This window comes from Oncorhynchus nerka, linkage group LG13 (genome assembly GCF_034236695.1).
Source record: "Oncorhynchus nerka isolate Pitt River linkage group LG13, Oner_Uvic_2.0, whole genome shotgun sequence".
In the NCBI taxonomy this organism is placed as follows: domain Eukaryota; kingdom Metazoa; phylum Chordata; class Actinopteri; order Salmoniformes; family Salmonidae; genus Oncorhynchus; species Oncorhynchus nerka.
The window spans coordinates 53,828,809-53,852,911 of record NC_088408.1 but is presented as its reverse complement, the minus strand read 5'-3'; the positions used below and the strand labels follow the sequence as shown (position 1 = coordinate 53,852,911).

At 43.9% G+C, this 24,103-nt stretch overlaps 1 protein-coding gene and 1 long non-coding RNA gene across 7 annotated transcripts in view; one reads left to right on the top strand and one right to left on the bottom strand.

Moving 5' to 3' along the window:
• Window positions 1-24,103, bottom strand: part of LOC115139696 (semaphorin-6A-like) — a 94,374-nt gene that overhangs the window by 13,149 nt on the left and 57,122 nt on the right. For 2 of the 5 annotated variants that reach the window (XM_029677366.2, XM_029677367.2), the window contains exons 8-19: window positions 14,760-14,879; window positions 14,242-14,330; window positions 12,541-12,758; window positions 11,701-11,832; window positions 10,765-10,920; window positions 9,512-9,685; window positions 8,496-8,636; window positions 8,252-8,329; window positions 6,436-6,494; window positions 5,811-5,831; window positions 5,596-5,637; window positions 3,389-3,544 (exon numbers count right to left, since the gene is read on the bottom strand). In XM_029677366.2, coding sequence (XP_029533226.1) covers window positions 3,389-3,544; window positions 5,596-5,637; window positions 5,811-5,831; window positions 6,436-6,494; window positions 8,252-8,329; window positions 8,496-8,636; window positions 9,512-9,685; window positions 10,765-10,920; window positions 11,701-11,832; window positions 12,541-12,758; window positions 14,242-14,330; window positions 14,760-14,879 — 1,386 coding nt within the window. The remainder of the gene's footprint in view (window positions 1-3,388; window positions 3,545-5,595; window positions 5,638-5,810; window positions 5,832-6,435; window positions 6,495-8,251; window positions 8,330-8,495; window positions 8,637-9,511; window positions 9,686-10,764; window positions 10,921-11,700; window positions 11,833-12,540; window positions 12,759-14,241; window positions 14,331-14,759; window positions 14,880-24,103) is intronic. The other 3 variants (XM_029677369.2, XM_029677368.2, XM_029677370.2) reach the window with 3 other exon arrangements.
• On the top strand, window positions 22,388-24,026 carry LOC135574715 (uncharacterized). 2 transcript variants are annotated; one of them, XR_010465592.1, is made up of 3 exons: window positions 22,388-22,696; window positions 22,828-22,942; window positions 23,634-24,026. It is a non-coding gene; the product is annotated as an uncharacterized LOC135574715 (long non-coding RNA). The 2 variants fall into 2 exon arrangements; XR_010465591.1 differs by having other exon boundaries at window positions 22,388-22,942.

Here is a 24,103-nt window from a genome sequence, read left to right as displayed (position 1 = left end):
CGGGAGACCCACAAATGAACTTTTAACAGGGCACACCTGCTAATTGAAATGCATTCCAGGTGATGATGAAGCTGGTTGAGAGAATGCCAAGACTTTGCAAAGCTGTCATCAAGGCAAAGGGTGGTTACTTTGAAAAATCTCAAATATAAAATATATTTTGATTTATTTAACGCTTTTTTGGTTACTACATGATTCAGTATGTTATTTCATAGTTTGATATCTTCACTATTATTCTAACATGTAGAAAATAGTAAAATATAGAAAAACCCTTGAATAAGTAGGTGTGTCCAGACTCGTACTGTATATAGACTCAATAGGAGACGGCATACCATTGTTTCTCCCAGTTCACCTAAATATTACATTGCAGTATATACAATCAGAGGCTTCCTGAGTAATTCTGTTATTTAGACATTACAATACAGTAAATTAGATCGCTGAGCAGTGAGGACCTAATTTCTATTATTCCCTTTATTCAGAAATTCCTAGTAGACTTGCCAGCCTGATAATGGTGAGTGTTCAAACTGAAATTACAATTTTGCACAGTAATTGGCACCAATCCAAGGTTGTGCCCCTATCATGCCACTCTCCTTAGTACACAGGTGCCAGTCAACTGAAACTGAAAATAACCGATCTAGATGCAACTTGCTAACTGTCTGTCTATTCCAAGTGTAAATTGCCAACACTGAAGGTAGTGAAGAAACATCAGAATTGGGCTGCCTGTCTAAACATATCCAATGATGTTCCTGTGTAACTTCATGGGGTTAAACAATGCAACACAAAATATGTATCCATGGAAGGATTAGAACAGTGACTGTGCAACAGACGACCAAGGCCACAGAGCGACTGGAGAGAATTCCCCCTCCCTCCCTCCCTCCCTCCGCTTCCCACCTTCCCCTTCCCCCTCGCCCTGTCTGGATAGCTTTTGTAATGAACCCATAAATTGGAGAGACACACAGAAATGGCCACAGGTCGGTGGGGCAGAGGGAGAGAGGGGGAGGACGGGACTCATTGCCTCAGACAGGGCAGGGCAGGGCAGGGCAGGGCAGGGCAGGGCAGGGCAGGGCAGGGCAGGGCAGGGCAGGGCAGGGCAGGGGATAGATAGATAGATAGATAGATAGATAGATAGATAGATAGATAGATAGATAGATAGATAGATAGATAGATAGATAGATAGATAGATAGATAGATAGATAGATAGATAGATAGATAGATAGATAGATAGATCGATATGACTTCAGTTGGTAGAGGGTAGGATGCTCTATAAATGTGGTTAGTAATACATTTGCACTACATAAGGTACAGCCTTGGAACATTCCATCTCGACAGATGAAAGGTCCTGTGGAAGGGAGACTGTTCACAATGGTAGCAGATGGTGGTGCGGGGGGAGGTAGAGGGGGAGGGAGGGTCGCAGGAGAGAGAGGTGGGATATCACACGGATAGATGAGCCCAGACACAACGGTGCTCAAATGTACTGGGACAGCAAACCAAGCAACATTGGTGCTCTTTTCTGGCAGAGGGTGAACTATTAAATATCCACAGTGCGGATACTCATTATTTTACCATTCTAATCATTCCAATGTGTTGCCCGAATACATATTGGTACTGTAATATTCATTAACAGCTCCCACAAATGAGTGAGCTTCAAAATAGAAAGTTGGAATTTTATATCATTTTAATTGCAAGCAAGGATTAATCTGGGGGCTCAGAATTTGGGGAGTTATACATCTGCAATATTTATAGTTTAATTTGTTTAATTAATGTCAATGCAACTACATTTGATCAAAACATCTGGTGATGAAGAATTCAGATTTCCCTGTACTGTATGTACAGTATTCATGTTCATTTGGCTAAGATGGAGGTTTAATGACTCTATGGTTATGCTTTGAGACAGTGGCTGTCATACCCTATAACCTTAATGTGTTAGATTGGCACTCAGCACTATGTTTTCACAGTACATTTGGCACCTGGAGCTAGGAATGAGAAGAGAAGTGCACCTGCACATGGGAAAGAGGGATAAGGACATAAGGAGATGAGTACTGTTGAAAGGGGTGCTCAATTGCCATGCAGCGATGGTTTAAGCTGCATGAAGGCAAAATGGAGCTTAATACATCAAAGTAATCCTAGCAAGAACATAAATAGTCAAGCCAGAGTTTAAAAACCAAGCCATGAAAACAGTCACAGAACCAAAACAGACAATATCATCAGAGCTCACTTTCATAGCAAAAAAAAAAAGCAGCTAGAGCTGAAACTGAACTCATAATACAGAGAGACAAGCTGCAAAAAGTGACGTTGAAAAGAAAATAGAGAAAAATACTGTGAGAAGCTTGAGTTTGAATGTGAGCCCTTGTTGCTGTTAACTCGGTTGCCATGATGGACGGGGCCAGCCAGGACCCAGGTAACAGCAACGCGGGTAGCAACACCACGGTGATGCTGTTTAAGCATGCCGTATTCTCTGCCACCATTGTGTCTGTCTGGTCTGCCTATACAGGTGTCTGCTTCCAGCTTCCAGAGAGGAAAGCGACAGGAGAGAGACAGCTAGCTCACTGAGCTTCATCTAGACTGCATCACCATTCTCCACCCTTCCAGTCTTTTCTCACAATTTCCATCATGGATGGTGACAATGATAATGGAGGAAACTCCCTCCAGTCAATATTTTCACCAATGCTTTCAAATTTGTGATGGGAAGTGCTCACTTCAGGAGAAGGGTGGAGAATTGTGACCCATCCCTACAGTACAACCCCAGAGACCTCACACACTGCCACGTACCAAAGAGAGAGAGAGATAGACTCCTCCTCCCTGATGACCTCGCCCTAACACACACAGTCCTCTAGCTGTACTCCTCATTGGTGTGTGTGTGTGTTTTGTGGATATCTATGAGACCACCGGTCACCTCTAATCATCCTTATTGATTATCAATATCTACTCATGGTAACCACTCATCTAATAAGACGACTCAGGTAATGGAACTTCTAATGGTTTTCCTGCTCTATTACGGTACATGACATTGATCATGCCAGTGTAATCATGGCTGTGTTTTCTCCAGGCATCTTTATGTGTCTGGGTTTAAAGTGACCTTGAGCCAGCTGGGATGTTAAGACAGCAAAAAAAGGGCATTCAATGTCATGTCCCTGCACAAGATAAAACTGGGGCCATCTTCTTGTGGAAATAAATACAGTGAAATCTTCCTTTTTGTCCTGAAGCGTAATGGTCTGTATATTACATCTCCTCAGGGACATTAGAGTCTTTGTTTAATAAATCTCTCTCTCCGGGGTGTGGCAATTTGTTCTCTCCTGACAGTGTTTCAGTTCTGGGCTAGTCAGCTGGAAGCAGACACAGTAAATCTCATCCCTGCCACAGGAGAAATGGACTTTTCTATTCCAAGGCTTACCATTGGCATCCTGCTGGGTCTGAGAGGGTACTGCCATATAGGGGTCCCTGTTATCTGAGGGCATGGGGGTGTCCGCCTGCTCCACCATGCCGCCCCGACCCAGTGGTCCTCCTGCAGGGGGATGGGCCGTGGTGGGGAATGGGAGGGTGGGATGGTCTGCCGGGCACAACACATGTTAAACTCTCCTCACACTCTCTCTCACACAGATGTGCATACGCACACACACCCACACACACTCGAGGAGCAGATGGGCTGTGCGAAGCTACAAGACAGTGTGCCTGCCTAGTGAGGTGACCCTGGACAACTGATTACTGGACTCTGTATCTCCAGGGAGCTGTGGCCTTGCAGGAAGGGAGAGATAGAGAGTCTCTGAGGAGAGGAGAACCTTTCCTCACTCACATGTCATGCTGCCGCTGGCAAGAACTCAACCACCTCTCACACAATCACCTCAGGGAAGCATACCTTTGATATGAAGAGCAAGAAAAAGCCCTATCCCTCCCTAACAATCCTCCCTTCTCTTCACGTCCCAGGCTCTCCTCTACCCGTTACGTTTCAATGTCAATCTATCAGCTATATTTAGTAGAGCGCTTTGTAAAAAGCCCAACTTCAAGACCAAATTAATTACGAGGGGTAAGATATTAATGTCCTCTAACCTAAATTACCCTTCGGATTACACTCCTTAATGAAACCCTGCACTGCTGGCCTATCACTGGCCACAGTTTAAACAGGACTAAAATTAGACCCTACCATACTCCGTTATTTTTCTATGTTGTATCAACATCAATATTCGTTCCACCTCCGCCTTAAGTTCCAGTCTGTATATTTTGGTGGCGCCTCTGACAATAAAACCATATAAATCACATTATCACATTACCATCCCCACGTCGCTCCTGTTTAGAGCAATAATTTGAGGCTACTCCCAGGCGGTGAGCGGCCATACTGTAATCAACAGCTCGTATGTTAATCAGGCCAGCTCACAGTAAACCATTTTAACACGCTTTCTCACGAGTGGTGGTTGCGGATAGAGAGGCTAGTGGGGGAGGGGGAGCAGTGGTAGGGGGCCGGGATTGTTGCTGTTGGTCTTCCATGCACAACAGCCCCGCAGCCTCCGCGTGGCAATCATTAAAATGATTTATTTAACAATGCACCGTGGGCTAAGAGATTAGCGTGACAGGACTATTTTATCATTCATTTTCCACGGCCAGGGGAAGTGCAATTCAGGCAGATGACACACATACGGAGTCGGAGGATCAGCTCCTTGGAAAAGAAAATCCTAAACTGCCAACTTGTGCAGATACCTTTTTTATAAATTAATTAGAGGCAGTGGCTTGTCTGGGGGGCATTTGCAGTTACATTTAAATATTATATCAACAGTCTGTGTCGGAACCTGAAATGCTTGGGTTTGACTGCGTCAAAAACACAGTCAGACCTTGGGGTGAATAAACACACTACTGTTGAGCTGCATTGAAATAGCAAACCATTTGTATTTGACCCGAAATCTGACAGGAAGAAATGGGGGAAATGGGGGAGAAACACATGGGGTTGAAAAGAAGGAGTGTGGAGGGGTATTTCTGGAATGACTTAAAAAAAATTGCTATTCTTGTCATTCCTTATGGAAGTGTGAATCTTGTACAGCTCAAGTGTGATGTGTGAGGTGCAATGGAAGACTGTGACATCACTGCAAGCTAACCAAGACTGTTTATCATTTTTCTTCATAAGCCTGGGGGGTAAATGGTTTCAATCAACCAGCACCAAGAATCAAGCATAAACACACTCGATCATGTAAGTGTGGAATTTAATTATGCAGTCTGTCTGCGTGTGTATTCATGCTGTAGCCTAAACTAGTGGTATTGTGCAGCACGGCTGTGGGTTTGTATGAAAAATGTTGCCGCTTCTTATGTTAGCCTTTGTCAACAACCCTCCATCTTTTTCATGTGCCCTGATGAGTCTAGTCAACCACAGTGAACCTCGGAGGCCTTTTCTATTAACAACAAGATCCATCCAATTAGGGAAAAAAGGTCAGGACAAATCAATACTATTGCATTGCAGTCTAGGGATCTTTCACAGTAGAGCAGGCCAGGGCAGGAGGAGGGTGGAGGGGAGAGAAGGTCTGGACTCTGAACACTAGGGAGTGGATTTAGGGAGGGCGCTAGAAGCTACAGTACTACACGTTAAAACAGACTGGGGGAAAACAAAAGTAAACTGACCATGGCGAGCCCTTTCATGACCATGAGGACTGGACTGAACATCTACAGAAAGAAAAGGAATGAATTCAATTAAAGCTCAGTTTGTTTAGTCACCTGTGAAATAGTGGGCAGGGCTTAATTTCGGGGTGAGAGCAAAGAATTGATAGAAGTGAAGAGCTGAAAATAAATAAGGTTGAGGGTAGGTATCATCTTGTTAATTTAGTGTGGTTACTTACCGTTGAGGGCCACAAACGTATCTAAAAAGTCAAAGGAAAGATGTGTCAATGTTTTCAAAGAGCAAAAGCTAAACCTGCAAGATGAATGATACATTGGCATGATCATTCAATAGCTTTTCATTCGTCTCTTTAAAGTAATTGACGATCGTAACTGAAGATAGGCATTATTATCCATTGTAATCTATAGTGCTTCTCTGGTTAAAGGATTGTGAAGTGCTTGTTTTCTTGTTTTCTTGTAATTAATTGCTATTAACCAGAAACTAACACAGAGCTATGTGCTCTACTCTAGTCTATACAAACAATTGTTGTGTAAGCCTCTTTAGTGATGTATTTTTATTTTATTTAACCTTTATTTAACTAGGCATGGAGCTGTGTGTGTGTGTGTGTGTGTGTGTGTGTGTGTGTGTGTGTGTGTGTGTGTGTGTGTGTGTGTGTGTGTGTGTGTGTGTGTGTGTGTGTGTGTGTGTGTGTGTGTGTGTGTGTGTGTGTGTGTGTGTGTGTGTGCGCGTGTGTGTGTGTGTGATGTGTGTATTTTCTGCTGTTTGTGGTGGGGTGAAAGACCTGTCCCTATCCTGTAGGACAGAGGCACATTGAGCCCAGATCAACAGGGAAGAGGCCTGCTTACTTTGGCAGTCTCCCAGTCCATCTGTGTTGCCATGCTCCACGTCCTGCTCGAAGGCCGATCTGCATAATTAACAGAGACATCATGGTGAAATACTGAGCACAGGCCTGGACAGATCTGGACTCACACAGGATGAGCACAGGCACAATCAGCCAGGAGGACAACCCTACTGTATACCATCACTATCGATATAGGTTTTACGGTCCAATCATCTAATCACACACATCGGGACCAGCGGCCAGGCCAATGAGGAGGAAGGAAGGTGGACACTAGGGCAGCGGAAGCTCTAGTGAAAGAGATGCCATTTTCTCCCAGCCATGCTCAGCTCAGAGCCGACTTTCCTGAAGGACCACCAACCATGCAGTGAAACAGAGCAGCCAACTGTCAGAGAGATTACAGTCACGGATGACAGCCCACACTCCGTAAATCACTGCTCACAATCAGAACGTGGATCATGCTCGACACAGGCCAGTCTACAAGGCTTCAAACCAGAAGAAGGATCTTAATCAAATAATTTTGAAATGCACAACAAAATCCATCTCTTGGTATCTCCTAATCTGCTAATCTGATTTGCCTATCATAGACACATAGTCACGAACCAGACGCACAGTTGCATGAACAAAACCTTAAAACCTTTCCACACACATTCTGCATAGTTTTTAAATCTGATCTCGATTTATCTAGCATTGGCTTTCTCAGGGAATACGCAAGAGGGAGGTGCAAGTGGGAACCTGTTATTATACTATAGTACAGGTGTTAGCATGGGGAGGAATAGTCAACAGCAGAACCACATCATATGCAAGCTGGTCAGGGGGAATATGCAGGTGACGAGGGACCAATCTGTTTTCAGACATTAAAAGAGGCATCTTGACATGAAAGAGCTGGAAAATCATCCCCCAAGTCCAGATGGTTGTGGAGAGGGAGAAAGATAGAGAGAGAGAGAGGGGGAGAGAGAGAGGGGAGAGAGAGGGGGAAAGAGAGAGAGTAAGCGCGTGACAGGGAGTTGTGAGAGGGGGGTAAGAGAGGGGGGTAAGAGAGAGGGTGGTAAGAGAGGGGGGGTAAGAGAGAGAGAGAGAGAGAGAGAGAGAGAGAGAGAGAGAGAGAGAGAGAGAGAGAGAGAGAGAGAAACTGAGTCTCTCCAGGGCCTGTTTGTATTAAGGCCTTTTGTTAAACACTGGGACGTGTCCGTCCAAATGCTATCAATAGCTCGCCACAAAACCAACAGATAATAGCTCTCGAATCCCCACTTACTAACTTCGAAATATTGTACAGTAAAAAGTGAGGTCATCTAACCTCCTAATGCCTCTGTCTACGCAATTTCCAAAGTGGAAACTCAATCAGAACAGTCGAGAGGCCCGGGCTTTAGAAATTATAATAGGATATCGTAATGTAGCATGCGAGACCAATCATTTGGCTGGGATTAAATTCATTTAACATCAAAAGCTGTTCCTTTATTATGACTTCATCTGTAAAATTGGTTTCCACCCACAGAAACCTCACATGCTGTTTGTTCAAAATGCATCTCGTTCTGTGTCATAAACATAGCTACAAATTATGGTGACCATCAACCCCCTCCTCGCAAACCCATGATCCAGTCCCAGTCCCAGCCTCAGCGCCAGAGCAAATATCCCTTTCCTTACATCAGCCTTTCCAATGGCCATTTCAGCTAGAAGAAAATATAGAGCACCACAAAAAATGTGACTAATCATAGAAACTGCAACTGTATAGATAGAGTGAAGTCATTGAGGTCACCAGTCAACACATGGCACAGATCGTATTATGACTACTGTATATGATAGTGGAATGAGCAGGAACATACTTTGGGTCGAGCACCACCTGTCTGCATGCTCCTTCGGACACCCAGCCGCAGTAGGGATCCCTGGAGGCAATACATGATCTGGAGGAAACATACCACAGACACATACAGCTGTCATCACAGTGTGTATCTTCACAGCCTTTCTTTTACTTTCCTGATGACTGATTAGTTATGACATTACAAATGCATTACAAAAGCCCTGAATCTAAGAGGATGGATGGATGCAGGGTTTTATTTCTGAACCTACTTCTTGCATTTGCCATGCCTCTCACAGCGAGAGAGCGGCACCTTGACCACACAGGAGGTGAAGGCCACAAACAGAGAGTGGCCCTGGTTGTCGATCTGCATGCTGACGATACGTTTGTCGTCCACACCATCGATGCTGCACCTGGATGAGGAGTTAGAGTTAGCGACAAGGCAGAGAGACAGACAGACAGACAGATGAATGGCATGAGTTGTCAACACTAACAGAGCACTTAAAACAGCTCCAGTCTTTGTTGATAGGAGCTCAAAGCCCCACCCAAGCCTCTTTGTCTGCGGGGTATAAGAGAGCCCCACGCTAATCCCCCTGTGCAGAGCATCCATCTACCCCAGAGGAGGGATTTACCTCCAGCCCTGCATTAGAGCCCTCAATTAGAGCTTTATAGTCCATCTACACTATGTAATGAGCGGTGGGCAAACCCAGATCCTGATCCAACCCAGCAAGTCAGCGCTATCCACTCAGACCAGATGGTTGCGGGCCAGAGACTGCTCTGCCCATGCTACGAAGACAGGGTGAGAGGGAAAGAGGGGGCTCGTACTTTATTCCAGACCCACCCATGTCACGTGACGCTATGATGTTGGATAACAAACGCCCGTCACCTTGAAAGCCCTGCCTTCATCCCCGCTCTCTAACTCTACCCCATCATCAGGCCTGTCAAGTAAATATTTGCATTGGCAAGGCCCAGGCATATTTTTCCCTCATTTACTTCCATTCCAAATATTTCAAAAGCCCCTTCATAATATATTAAGGAGAGATCTCAGTCTGGCTTTAAAGACTAACACAGTCCCTCTCTGTTTTCTTTAATCATCCTGCATTTGTAAGAGTAAAGCCTTGCGGTCTGAGCCCCCCGTTACTGAAGCTCCTGGGCCAGCTCTTTAATTTAAGAGCTGTGGTCAGTGCAGTGTAACCTGATGAAACGCTTTAAATGATAGAGTAGCCATGTGGTGGGCTAGGGTAGTGCTGCTGGTTTAGTTAGCATGGCTGGCTAATGGAATACACACTTATCCGGGTTATACACGTTGAGCTCCTCCAGAAAGAGACTGTCATTCAGCAAACCACTGTTCATCTTGGCCAGGAATTTCAGAATGATCCCCTTCTCCGAGCCCAGGAAAACGACAGTGTGATTCCGATAGGGTCCCGCAGCGTTGTCCACAGAGATCCGGGTGAGCCGGTATCTGGAAGGGATATGAAGTACCGTGAATAACACATTTATGGATTTCCTGATTTAATTTTTGGGGCTGAACTCCACTGAGTGTTATCTAGAAAAATATCCAATTACATTTCGACCATGGAGCTCCTAGTGTTATCACAAGGATGTATAATTTGCAGATCCATATGCAAATACATTTTCATAGCTATTCATTCAGTGAGATGGAAATGATTAAAGGCATTATTCAGTAATTTAAGGACTCCACATCCCCTCCATCTGGCTGTTTAAAGACATCTCTTCTTTACAAAGGGTCACAAGATAGAAAACAATGCCTGAACGCTGGAATGAGAGCACAAGATGATTTTACATTTACCGGAGTAAATGCGTACATCACAATCAAATGAATGAGAAGAGGCCTTCTCTCCCACTCAGACTGTTTGGTTTGAAATGACATTGAATGTCTGTGTTCACTATGCCCATGCTTTTGTACCATAAACAATAACATCAATTATTATATGGTTCTGTCCTATTAAGAATAACAACAACCTCAAGAACTATGCCCATGATTTTGTCCCATAATGGGAAATCTTAAGAGGGACAATCTACAGATTGTGACTGGCTAGGTGCTGGAACCTACTGTACATCAGGGAACGGAATAGGTTTTCATAGTTGATAGGATTTGATAGTCCACTCCAATTTGTAACAAAAGCTTGAATTCATAGATGTCCCTTTGGGGAATAGATGAGATGAAGTCCTATTACAGAGTCAGTTTGCAGTTGACTTCCTGTGTCAGAGTCATACTACACACAGAGGCTGTGACATTGATACTAAAACCGCCTCTCCACCATATGCCCTCATAAAAGTGACTGCTTTAGGCTTGTATAATGCTTTTAACTGCTGACATTGCATGTAACATAACACTTTGCTATGTGCCCTGCCGTTTAAATCACAAATGTTACGGCGATGTATTTATGTAAAGATTCCACCGGTTATTACAAATAGTAATGCATAATGCACGCATGACGTTGATGAACTCCACCCACAACCCAGACCTACCTAGCAAGCTAGCTAGCATACCATCCTAGCTAGTGATGCTATACTCACCGCACCATGGTCTTGAGAAACCAGGGCCTGTTAGCGATAGAGGGCACAGCTTCATCCATGAGAGGGTGCTGCTTGATGAAGTTCAGGGTGTCGTCAGGGAACTCGTTGGACACCTTGTACTTCTCTAAGGACGGCGTGCCAGCACAGCACCCGGGCCTGAAGTGGATGAAAGCAGCAGGGAATCAAACAGGTGAGAGTCCGAGAGCGGCCATTTGATCTCTTTATAAGGGCAGAGGAGCAGAGGACAGGGGCCCTGTAAAATTGAAGCTGCCTTTGATAGGAGATCCGCTCAAAGACATCTCACCTCTCGACAGCCATAAAAAAAAGGGTTTTACTGTACTACGCGACACCCAGGCCAAAGATTCCACCAGGTTATACACGCTGAATTCAATCTCTTTTCCATGGTAGACGCTGCAGAATGCAATAAGGTCTACAGTACATAAAGAGAGCACCAGAGGCAGATCAGTCGGGGAGACGATGACACATGGCATGTCTGCTGCTGCAGAGGAGACAGTTGAAAAAAAACTGGGCAACATTGTGAAAACTCCCTTCTGTTTGTCTGCTGATAACGTTGACAGAAATGAAATTGAATAAACGAGACGTGGATTTCCGATCTCATTAACACCTGACCTTGTTTTACACAAACACATCATTTTATGCTATTCACCAGGGGTGGTATCCCGTTGCTCTCCACATCATCAGCCATATGGGGATATACACCACTTACGATCCCCCTCCACAGATCTCGGTTTTTAGAGGAAAAGAGCTGCTCTTTGCTGGGTAATTAGGAACGCAGAGATGGAGATTTATCAAGCTGGTGCATTTGTAGAAGTAGGCAGCCATCTGGAATATGATCTCATGCTTTGTTTGCTGATATCGAGCGTCTTTCATGCTGGGGGTGTGGCTTTGTTTGTGTGTGGGAGATGGGGGGCATACCTTGGTTTTGGAACTTTATCCTCAGGAACAGGTGTCCAGGTGGAATCAGGGGACTTTTGCTCTTTGAAACGTCCCATGAACGCATTGGCCACCTCAGCCATGTCATAGGCGCAGACGGCCGACCCAGGAATGCTGTATAAACATCCCACCCCCCCAAACAAACAAAAAAAATCCTCAGTCCGATTGTTAGGACCACTCTGTGCAAACTGTGCATAGCATAGCTCTGAATCACTATTTCCCAGTCATTTCTTATGGGCATTTCAGCTGCCTTGGCATTAAGAGACAGCATGTACAAGGACAGGATTGTGACGGTTACAGAGCTGTTATTCTGTTAACCTCGTGGCCAAGGCTGTACATCTTAGTAATCAGCCAGCATTGGCTATGTACAGAGCGAGAGGCAAGCCATGCTGCCAAGGAACTTGGTTAAATTAATGGCTAATAAATCCTGAATGCTACCTCTAGTCAAAATCTGTTCCCTCTCATTTCGCTCGCTAACTGCGATTCATGCCCGGATCAAATTCGCTTATAGAAATTCCAAGCCGCTTCATTGACTTTTAATGCCCATTAAACCATGCTCAATTGCATTGTCACAAGCAATTGTCTTATTGCCTAAAAATCACCATAAAATGGGAATTACAATATGTAGCAGCTCTACTGCTCATTTGTAATTTCAATTTAGATAAAAACCCACACTTAAATGATTCTACGTTCTCAATATGAATAACGCAGGAATGACATTACACACCTGACCAAAGGGCACACAACTATTGTGACAGTGAATTACGCGCTGGGGTGGCCTGGGAAATTGATTTCCGTCTGTGTGTCTGCCGGCCCTCGTACCTGTTGTAAGGTGTGGAGAAGGTTGCCATGACAACGTCGCGTCCGTTGATGTGGATGACGTCGGTGACGGCCTGCAGAATGTTGAAGTAGAAGTGGGAGTCTCCTGGGATGGAGCAGTTGAGACGGGTCTTGAGGAAGGACGTCCACTGTTTCTCCAGAACTCTCTGGGAGCCGCCCCGGTCGTTCTTACACACCCTGGCCACACGGGGGAACACCACCTGCACAATGCACACACACTCAGTGGATATTTCAGATACACCCAGTTTCAAGTTTTAAGTTTTAGTAGTCTTATGCACGGGATACACATGGCATACACCGTCCAACAAAACGCCCTACTTGCAGTTTCCTGTCAACAATGCGACATCATCAAGAAATAATAAAAGGTAAGAAAATGAACATAAAGTAAATGGCTCAGTAGAATAGAATAAACATTTTAGCATAAGCATAATACAGGAAGGGACAATTTATAGTCCAACTTTTACAAGTGTTTTGGGGAAGGGGGGATTGGGGTTTGAAATTGTGCAGTGAGTGCACATGTGCTATGGAATGGAGAATCAGAGCAGGTGGTCAGTCCAGTTCAAGTGGCAAGCTCAATTTCTTCAGCCGCCTTAGGAAGTAGAGATGCTGTTGCACCCTCTTGACCAGAGTGGTCCATGACAAGTCCTGGGTGATGTGGACACCGAGGACCTTAAAACTGCTGACTCACTCCACTGCAGTCCCGTTGATGTGGATCGGGACATGTTTCTTCCTCTGGTTCCTGAAGTCAATAATTAACTCCTATGTTTTGCTGACATTTACACCACACACCTGTTGTCTGGCTGTTCTCCTTTATTCCCCAACCAGCTCACTCACAGAAGGTACAGCTTATTACTATTCGGTCTCCATAACTAGGCAAATCTCTTAGACCAGAGCCATGGTCTTGTAAATATGAATCATGCATAAATATACAATAGCACACATTATTAATGACTGTGGAACTTCTTACATTTCAGATTGTCAAAAGAAACTCCAGTTAATCAATCAAAAAGTACCATTCCTCTACCACAAATTATCAACCAAACCACTTTGCGCTCTACTCCACATGCTTCGTTATATTGATATCCCTTTCAAAATAACCAGAGAGTTTCACTTGGTATTCATGTGCAGTACAATATGTCAGTCGAAATTGGGTGAATACACCCCCCCATTTAATCAAAAATACATAATGTTTATATAATTCTATAATTTCCTTGTAGGTACCCAATTAAACCTTCTCCATGCAAACTGAAATGAAAGAAATAATCCAAACATCTTTCATATCCCTCTGGTTTAAAACCTTGAATGAAGAACAAAGTAATTTTCCTTTCCTCTCTTTTCCTGTCTGTCTCATTTTCGAGAAAAACTTCGAAACGCTTTGAGGAAACAGCACGAGTGAGCAACAGGTCAAACAGTAGCACGGACATGCAAGTCAGAGAATATATTTAGACTTCAAAATGACTTTCCAGACGGTTTTGTTTTTCAACTATTTTTAGGCCTACATCCTGCAAATGTTTTTCTGTATCGAAAAAGGTTGACCATTTTGGTCTTGCTGAACGCCCTTCCAGATACTTGATACACCCACTTCCTGTTTACTTCCCAAAGCGCTTCCTTTCTCTCCTGTTCAGCAGGAAGTAGCCCCGATTCGAGCAGAAGAAAAGGGACAGACAACCCCAATCAGCTTACCTTTCCCATTGTGTTGTACTCCATGGCAATTTCTCGATAGAAGAAGTAGATGAAGTCACCGTAGTTAACTGCCTGTACAAAATACGGCTCTGGAAAAAAAAGAAGGCATATCATCACAAAACAGATCAGACACCCCATTTTACACCCAATACCTAAAGTATCAATCACAGTGTGCAGTGAGGCACAGCCCAGGTAAAGCACAGGGAGTAGCTCAATCCATCATCCCTATTAGGGGGCTATTTACATGTTGGGGGGAATGAGGGTTCTCCCCATTCAGTTTTGACAACCTGGTCATGTTCTTTTCGTTCCCAAGGGGCAGCCAATTTCCTGAGTACATAACTGCTATGGGACTGGTTGTGAGAGTGACAGCATCAAATAAAGTGTGTTGCAATAGCAAATCATCCCTCAAATCACCCCCCTTTCACTCTAACTCTGATTTGTTTTCCAACCCGTCATTCATTGTCCATGTTATCACCTCTCTCAACCCTCAGGTCTATATATCCGATGGCTCTCCTCACCTTTGAGACACTTGGAGTCATGTTTGACAGTGCGCAAAGTTGGGCTATCTCCAAGGCTACGATAAATGACAGCATCAATCGCTAGGAAATCTGTTACTGTTGCGGAGTAGAGCTTTCCATCTGGAGGGAGAAGAGAGAGGGAGAGGGATAAGAAGTCAACCGCCATACCAGTCATGGGCCAAACACACAAACAAACACTCAAAGATGCTGATGTTGATCACTGGATGCACAAACATGTAGAGAAACCAAGACGAGAGAAATGGATACACACAGAAACCTCAGGCTCATTGACAGAAAACAAACAAACACACACACATGCTCCTCGATGCGAACAGTATCCGCAGCGAGGATGAACTCAGCTCCTCAGGTTCAAATGGATGGCTGCATTGGAAACTTTAACTACATAATTGAAAAACATGGTCTCAGAGCAGTGGTGGAAAAAGTACCAAATTCCTATACTAAGTAAAAGTATAGATACCTTAATAGAAAGTTACTCAAGTAAAAGTAAAAGTCACCCAGTAAAATATTACTCGAGTAAAAGTCAAAGTATTGGGTTCTAAATATACTTAAGTATCAAAAGTAAATGTAATTGCTAAAATATACTTAAGTATCAAACATAAAGGTATAAGTAATTTCAAATTCCTTCTATTATGCAAAGCAGGGGGCATCATTTTCTTGTTTTAAAAATGTATGGATAGTCAGGGGCACACTCCAACACTCAGACATGATTTACAAAAGATGCATTTGTGTATAGATGGCATATTAAGATGGCGCCGGAGAAGAAGGGTGACTTTTTACGTGTCCCCAACCAATTGTTTATTGTTCGTTTCTTTACATTGTTAATACTTATTTTTTTACTTATTTTGTACATAATGTTGCCGCTACCGTCTCTTATGACCGAAAATAACTTCTGGACTTCAAGGACTGCGATTACTCAGAAACCTTTTTTTCCTTTGACGAGTCTGACGAGCACGATGAGAATGATATCCTGCTCTCCTGGGAACAGGCCCAGATCCCCGTGATTTGCGTGAAGCCTTCTGAGAATTTGTAGGTGATCGAATAAACCCCCACTTCCTTCCATTCTGCTAGTAAACGTGCAATCTTTGGAAAATAAAATAGATGACCTACGCGGAAGATTAAACTACCAACCGGACATTCAAAACTGTAAACACTATCATTATACGCTGTACCAGCAGGATAGAACAGGGGCGTCTGGTTAAGATAAGGGGCGACGAACTATGTATTTTTGTAAATAACAGCTGGTGCATGATATCTAAGGAAGTCTTGAGCTATTGCTCGCCTGAGGTATTTTTCATAGCTGTTTTACATACCACCACAGACTAAGGCTGGCACTAAGACCGCATTGAATGAGTTGTATTCCGCCATAAGCAAACAAGAACACGCTCACCCAGAGGTGGTGCTCCTAGTAGCAGGGGACTTTAATGCAGGGACACTTAAATCCGTTTTACCAAATTTCTATCAGCATGTTAAATGTGCAACCAGAGGGGAAAAAACTCTGGACCACCTTTACTCCACACACAGAGATGCATACAAAGCTCTCCCTCGCCCTCCATTTGGCAAATCTGACCATAATTCTATCCTCCTGATTCCTGCTTACAAGCAAACATTAAAGCAGGAAGCACCAGTGACAATAAAAAAGTGGTCAGATGAAGCAGATGCTAAGCTACAGGACTGTTTTGCAAGAACAGACTGGAATATGTTCCGGGATTCCTCCAATGGCATTGAGGAGTACACCACATCTGTCATTGGCTTCATCAATAAGTGTATTGATGATGTTGTCCCCATGATGTACATACCCCAACCAGAAGCCATGGATTACAGGCAACATCTCACTGAGCTAACGGCTACAGCTGCCGCTTTCAAGGAGCGGGACTCTAACCCGGACGCTTATAAGAAATCCTGCTATACTCTCCTACGAACCATCAAACAGGCAAAGCGTCAATACAGGACTAAGATCGAATCATGCTACAACGGGTCTAACGCTCGTCGGATGGGGCAGGGTTTGCAAACCATTACAGGCTACAAAGGGAAGCACAGCCGAGAGCTGCCAGATGAGCTAAACTACTTCTATGCTCGCGTCGAGGCAAATAACACTGAAACATGCATGAGAGCACCAGCTGTTCCGGAAGACTGTGTGATCACGCTCTGCGCAGCCAATGTAAGTAAGACCTTTAAACATGTCAACATTCACAAGGCCGCAGACTGATTACCAAGGCGTGTACTGCGACCATGCGCTGACCAACTGGAAAGTGTCTTCACTGACATTTCCAACCTCTCCCTATCTGAGTCTGTAATACCAACATGTTTAAGCAGACCACCATAGTCCCTGTGCCCAAGAACACTAAGGTAACCAGCCTAAATGACTACCAACCCGTAGCACTCACGTCTGTAGCCATGAAGTTCCTTGAAAGGCTAGTCATAGCTCACATATCAATACCATTATACCAGAAACGTGTATCACTAGCCACTTTAAACAATGCCACTTAAATATAATGTTTACATACCCTACATTACTCATCTCATATGTATATACTGTACTCTATGCCATCTACTGCATCTTGCCATTTTTATGTAATACATGTATCCCTAGTCACTTTAAACAATGCCACTTTTATGTTTTACATACCCTACATTACTCATCTCATATGTATATACTGTACTCGATACGAATCTACTGCATCTTGCCTATGCCGTTCTGTACCATCACTCATTGATATATCTTTATGTACACATTCTTCATCCCTTTACACTTGTGCGTATAAGGTAGTTGTTGTGAAATTGTTAGATACTACTGCATTGTCGGAACTAGAAGCACAAGCATTTCGCTACACTCGCATTAATATCTGCTAACCATGTGTATGTGACAAATGTAATTTGATTTGATTTGAAACCCTAGACCCACTCCTATTTGCATGTCCCCCCAACAGATCCACAGACGATGCAATCTCAATTGCACTCCACACTGCCCTTTCCCACCTGGACAAAAGGAACACCTATGTGAAAATGCTATTCAATGACTACATCTCAGCGTTCAATACCATAGTGCCGTCAAAGCTCATCAATAAGCTACAGACCCTGAGACTAAACACCTCCCTCTGCAACTGGATCCTGGACTCCCTGACGGGCCGCCCTCAGGTGGGAAGGGTAGGTAACAACACATCCGGCACGCTGATCCTCAACGCAGGGGTCCCTCAGGGGTTCGTGCTCAGGTCCCCTCCTGTACTCCCTGTTCACTCATCACTGCACGGCCAGGCACAACTCCAACACCATTATTAAGTTGCCAATGACACAACAGTGGTAGGCCTGATCACCGACAACGATGAAACAGCCTACAGGGAGAAGGTCAGAGACCTGGCCGTGTGGTGCCAGGACAACAACCTCTCTCTCAAAGTGATCAAAACAAAAGAGATGATTGTGGACTACAGGAAAAAGAGGACCGAGCACGCCCCCATTCTCATCAATGGGGCTGTAGTGGAGCAGGACGAGAGCTTCAAGTTCCTTGGTGTCCACATCACCAACAAACTAACATGGTCCAAGCACACCAAGACAGTCGTGAAGAGGGCACGACAAAACCTATTCCCCCTCAGGAGACTGAAAAGATTTGGCATGGGTCCTCAGATCCTCAAAAGGTTCTACAGCTGCACCATCGAGAGCATGGATTACATTCTGGTTGCATCACTGCCTGTTATGGCAGCTGCTCGGCCTCCGACCGCAAGGCACTACAGAGGGTAGTGCGAACGGCCCAGTACATCCCTGGGGCCAAGCTTCCTGCCATCCAGGACCTTAATACCAGTCAGTGTCAGAGGAAAAATAATGGGCATTAATATGGAGTTGATCCGCCGTTGCTACTATAACAACCTCCACTCTTCTGGGAATGGTTTCCACTAGATGTTGGAACATTGCTGCGGGCACCTGGATCCATTCAGCCACAAGGGCATTAGTGAGGTCGGGCACTGATCTTGGGTGATTAGGCCTGGCTCGCAGTTGGCATTCCAATTCGTCCCAAAGGTGTTCAATGGGGGTAAGGTCAGGGCTCTGTGTAGGCCAGTCAAGTTCTTCCACACCGATCTCGACAAACCATTTCTGTATGGACCTCGCTTTGTGCACGGGGGCATTGTCATGTTGAAACAGGAAAGGGCCTTCCCCAAACTGTTGCCCCAAAGTAGGAAGCACACAATTGTCTAGAATGTCACTGTATGCTGTAGTGTTAAGATTCCCTTCACTGGAACTAAGTGGCCTAGCCCGAACCATGAAACACAGCCCCAGACCATTATTCCTCCTCAACCAAACTTTACAGTTGGCAATATGCATTGAGGAAGGTAGCATTATCCTGGCATCCGCCAAACCCAGATTTGTCCGTCGGACTAACAGATGGTGAAGCGAGATTCATCACTCCAGAGAGCACGTTTCCACTGCTCCAGAGTCCAATGGCGGCGAGCTTTACACCACTCCAGACGACGCTTGTCATTGCGCATGGTGATCTTAGGCTTGTGTGTGGAAACCCATTTCATGAAGCTCCCAACAAAAAGTTATTGTGCTGACGTTGCTTCCAGAGGCAGTTTGGAACTCTGTAATGAGTGTTGCAACCGAGGACAGGCGATACATTCTGTGACTTTGTGTGGCTTACCACTTCGCGACTCCTTGACGTTTCCACCTCACAATAGCAGCACTTACAGTTGACCGGGGCAGCTCTAGCAGGGCATACATTTGACGAACTGACTTGTTGGAAAGGTGGCAGCATATGACGGTGCCATCACTCTTCCGTGAGGCCCTTCTTCTGGCAATGTTTGTCTATGGAGATTGCATGGCTGAGTGCTCGATTTTATACACCTGTCAGCAACGAGTGTGGCTGAAATAGCCAAATCCACTCATTTCAAGGGGTTTCCACATACTTTTGTAAACTCATGTCCCTTTTTCAGGACCCTGTTTTTCAAACAATATTCGTACAAATTTAAATAACTTTACAGAGCTTCATTGCATAGTGTTAGGGATAGCGCCGTTTACTGCCCCCTTTGGAGGAATTGGGTGCCCATATTAAACAGGATAAATTTTTGTCAAAAGTTGCTAATATATGCATATAAAAAATATTATTGAATAGAAAACACTCTAAAGCTTCTAAAACCGTTTAAATTATGTCTCTATGTAAAGCAGAACTCTCAGGGCAGTCATTCTCCCAAACTCTCTCTTGTCATGAGAAAAGTTGGCCCAACTTTGACGTCATCGCTCCCCCCCTTACCAAGCACTTACAGGTCTGGGAACAGTCCCTATGTGTTCAGCGCGATGCCTGCTTTCAATGGGGCTTCTCATTGTGAGAATCGCGCGCTCACGAGAGTTTTAGCGGGGCGAAACCTCTCGGTCACGCGAAAAAAAAGGTTACTATTACGCGCTCTGCTCGGGTGAAGTCTTTTTCCCAGGATCGATTAAACGATGAGTGTGTTTCTGTTCGTCCTCACGATTTCTGTGCACCTTTATAACATGTTAAAGCTTAATTATCAACATAGTTTGACAAGTTTACTCGACATATAATATGTAATTTCGACGTTTTGGTGCGCATCCACTTGACTTTTGGCTACATTTCGACCGAAATGTGTCGTGTTTGAGAACGGAAAGACACAGACTTGAAAACTAAACGCTGTTTTGGTAAGTATAATCCCTTCCAGGTCTTCTGATGGAAGAACAGCAAAGGTAAGGGAATATTTATGTGGTAAATTTGGGTTTCTGTGGACTCCAAGATAGAGGAGCCATAATGCTACTTTTTGAGCGCCGACTCATAGTATAGCCTAGTGAACGCAACCTGTAACGTTAAAAATAAATGTAACACAGCGATTGCATTTAGAAGAAGTGTATCTTCCTATACATATGTAGAACATGCATATTTAGTCAAAGTTTATGATGTGTATTCCTTGTTAGCTGACGTTATCTGCCGGAGCTATCGTCATTTCTCCGGACATTTAGGTAGCATTTTTTGAACGATGCGTCATTGTAAACAGAGATTTATCGATATATATAGCATATTATTGAAAAAAACATAAATGTACTGTGTAACATGTTATATTACTGTCATCTGATGAAGATTTCAAAAGGTTAGTGAAATGATTTTTCTTTTAGTCCTGCGTTTGTTGATTGCATATTGTTTCCAACTTGGCTATGCAAATGAGCTATGTCTGCGGTGGTGGTTTGACATAAATATGTGCTATGTTTTCGCCGTAAAACATTTTAGAAATCTGACTTGCTGGGTAGATAAACAACTTGTTTATCTTTCATTTGAGCTATTGGACTTGTTAATGTGTGGAGGTCAAATATTTTTAGGAATATTTTTTGCGTTTCATGCGCCACATTCCAGCTGAACGGGGGTGTTCCCAATTTGGAACGCCGAGCCCCAACATTAAACATGGTTTCCCATGCTTGTTCAATGAATCATAAATAATTCATGAACATGCACCTGTGGAATGGTCGTTAAGACACTAACAGCTTACAGACGGTAGACAACTAAGGTCACAGTTATGAAAACTTAGGACACTAAAGAGGCCTTTCTACTGACTCTGAAAAACACCAAAAGAAAGATGCCCAGGGTCCCTGTTCCGCTGCGTGAACGTGCCTTAGGCATGATGCAAGGAGGCATGAGGACTGCAGATGTGGCCAGGGCAAAAAAATGCAATGTCCGTACTGTGAGACGCCTAAGACAGCGCTACAGGGAGACAGGATGGACAGCTGATCATCCTCACAGTGGCAGACCATGTGTAACAACACCTGCACAGGATTGGTACATCCAAACATCACACCTGCGGGATAGGTACAGGATGGCAACAACAACTGCCCGAGTTACACCAGGACTCAGTCCCTCCATCAGTGCTCAGACTGTCCGCAATAGGCTGAGAGAGGCTGGACGGAGGGCTTGTAGGCCTGTTGTAAGGCGGATTCTCACTAGACATCACCGGCAACAACGTCACTTATGGAAACAAACCCACTGTCGCTGGACCAGACAGTACTGGCAAAAAGTGCTCTTCACTGACGAGTCGCGGTTTTGTCTCACCAGGGGTGATGGTCGGATTCGCGCTTATCGTCGAATGTCATTGCAGGCAATCTCGACTCTGTGTGTTACAGGGAAGACATCCTCCTCCCTCATGTGGTACCCTTCCTGCAGGCCCATCCTGACTTGACCCTCCAGCATGACAATGCCACCAGCCATACTGCTCGTTCTGTGAGTGATTTCCTGCAATACAGGAATGTCAGTGTTCTGACATGGCCAGCGAAGAGCCCGGATCTCAATCCCATTGAGCACGTCTGGGACCTGTTGGATAGGAGGGTGAGTGCTAGGGACAATGCCAAGAGTGGGGTAACAACTCACATCAAGAACTGGCAAATCTGGTGTAGTCCATGAGGAGGAGATGCACTGCAGTACTTAACCCTTTCATGCGTGAGTTCCAAATATCTCTAACGGTCGCCCCAGCGTGAGTTTTTTTATGCACGTGATGTTAGAATGTTCTCTCCATTCCAGAATGTGATTGATACGTAACAGTAAATTTTATCCGCGCTGCCCTCAAACTAAAGCACGCAGCCTGTTTATATTTATAGGTTGTTTTAACTTCAATTTCAAATTATTTTCAAACAAGTTTTTATTTTCTAAAAACAGTTTGAATTTAGGTGTGTTACGCCTCCTCATTCATTCACATAAAAATAGTCATTTTTACTTTTGCGGATAATTACATTTTTGGGACATTTCTGACACGGACAAAATTCCCCAAGCACTACCCAATTGTTTGTGCAGTTCACGTCTGCAGACATTTGCTCATCTCCCGTCAGAACAGGATCTGCACACGTGTTCACATTTTCTATTCCACATTTCTATTGTAGCGTACTGTATGTATGGAGCATAATATATTTGTGTATATTCTTTATCACCGCGGACACGTGAGGTAACGTTACTCATTTTATAACCTTTATGGTGTTATAGTCAATCGTGCTTACGTAGCCACATTCTTCTATTACCTCTGTAAAACAATGCTAAATGCGTCAGAGAAGTATTATCTTGTGTTGCATTTTGAAGCTACCCCATGGCCTTATGACTCTCAAGTGGTGCAGCGGTCAAAGGCACAGCACATCAGTACTAGAGGCGTCACTACAGACTCCCTGGTTCAAATCCAGGCTGCGTTTCCATCAAAGTAAGTGCCTTATTACGTTATAATAGTTATAATAATAGTTTCCGTATGCCGTTTCTGCTGTAGCTGTAGATCATAATATATTCCTTATAACTGCGGACACGTGAGGTAACGTTACACATGTTATAACCTTTATGGTGTTATTGTCAATCATGCTTACCTAGCTACATTATTCTATTAGCTCTGTAAAACGATGCTAGTTGCGTCAGAAAACTATTAGCTTGTGTTGTATTTTGAAGCTACCCTGGCCTTATGACTTCCAAGTGGCGCAGCGGTCTATGGCACTACAGACACCCTGGTTCAAATCCAGGCTGTATCACAACTGGCTGTGATTGGGCGTCCCATATTGCAGCGCACAATTGGCCCAGCGTTGTCCGAGTTTGGCCGGTGTAGGCCATCATTGTAAATACTAATTTGTTCTTAAATTACTTGCCTAGTTAAATAAATAAAAGATATGACCATGGTTTGTTTATTTGGTCTATTCAGCATAGCTCTGTTCTGCCCTGCCTTGCCCCCTTGTGGAGCTCAAAAGTTAATTTCTTACTGTTATAACTCAAATCTGTGATTTTGTCAATGCAATAAACTATTTTTTTTATAGCAGTGTTTATTATGTTACTTCTTTGTAGTATTGTTTTATTGCTATATCCTTATATTGTATTCTAATGAATAATTCCTCTTTATTCTGTACTTTCAGAAACCAGAAACATTATTTGTCAATATCATAACTGGAGCTGGACATCTTTGGAGCTGAAGAATGAGGACAGCTTTTGTATGCTAACGTACACTCCTTAACAGTTGTACTGGATGAAAACACAGCAAGAAAACACATATGCCAATATGTAATATTAATCTATTTTATTGCAGTACTGGTAGTTGGTTCAACAACTTGTTTTACTAGAGGACAAAAAACTGAATATGCATAACCCATATTTAATATCCATGCAGTGACTGAACAACAACTGCATTTCCACCCCCATCTCTAAGGCATAGTATCATGGCTGCAACAACACTGAATGGCGCAGAGTGGGAGGTTACGTGGTTGACTGCCGGCACACGCTACTTGTATCAATAAATCACTATCAGAAAATGTTTTGTGTGGTAATTATTTGTGTATTTACGATTTTATTCACATGTTTTCAATTCTAGGTGACAAATCATGCATTC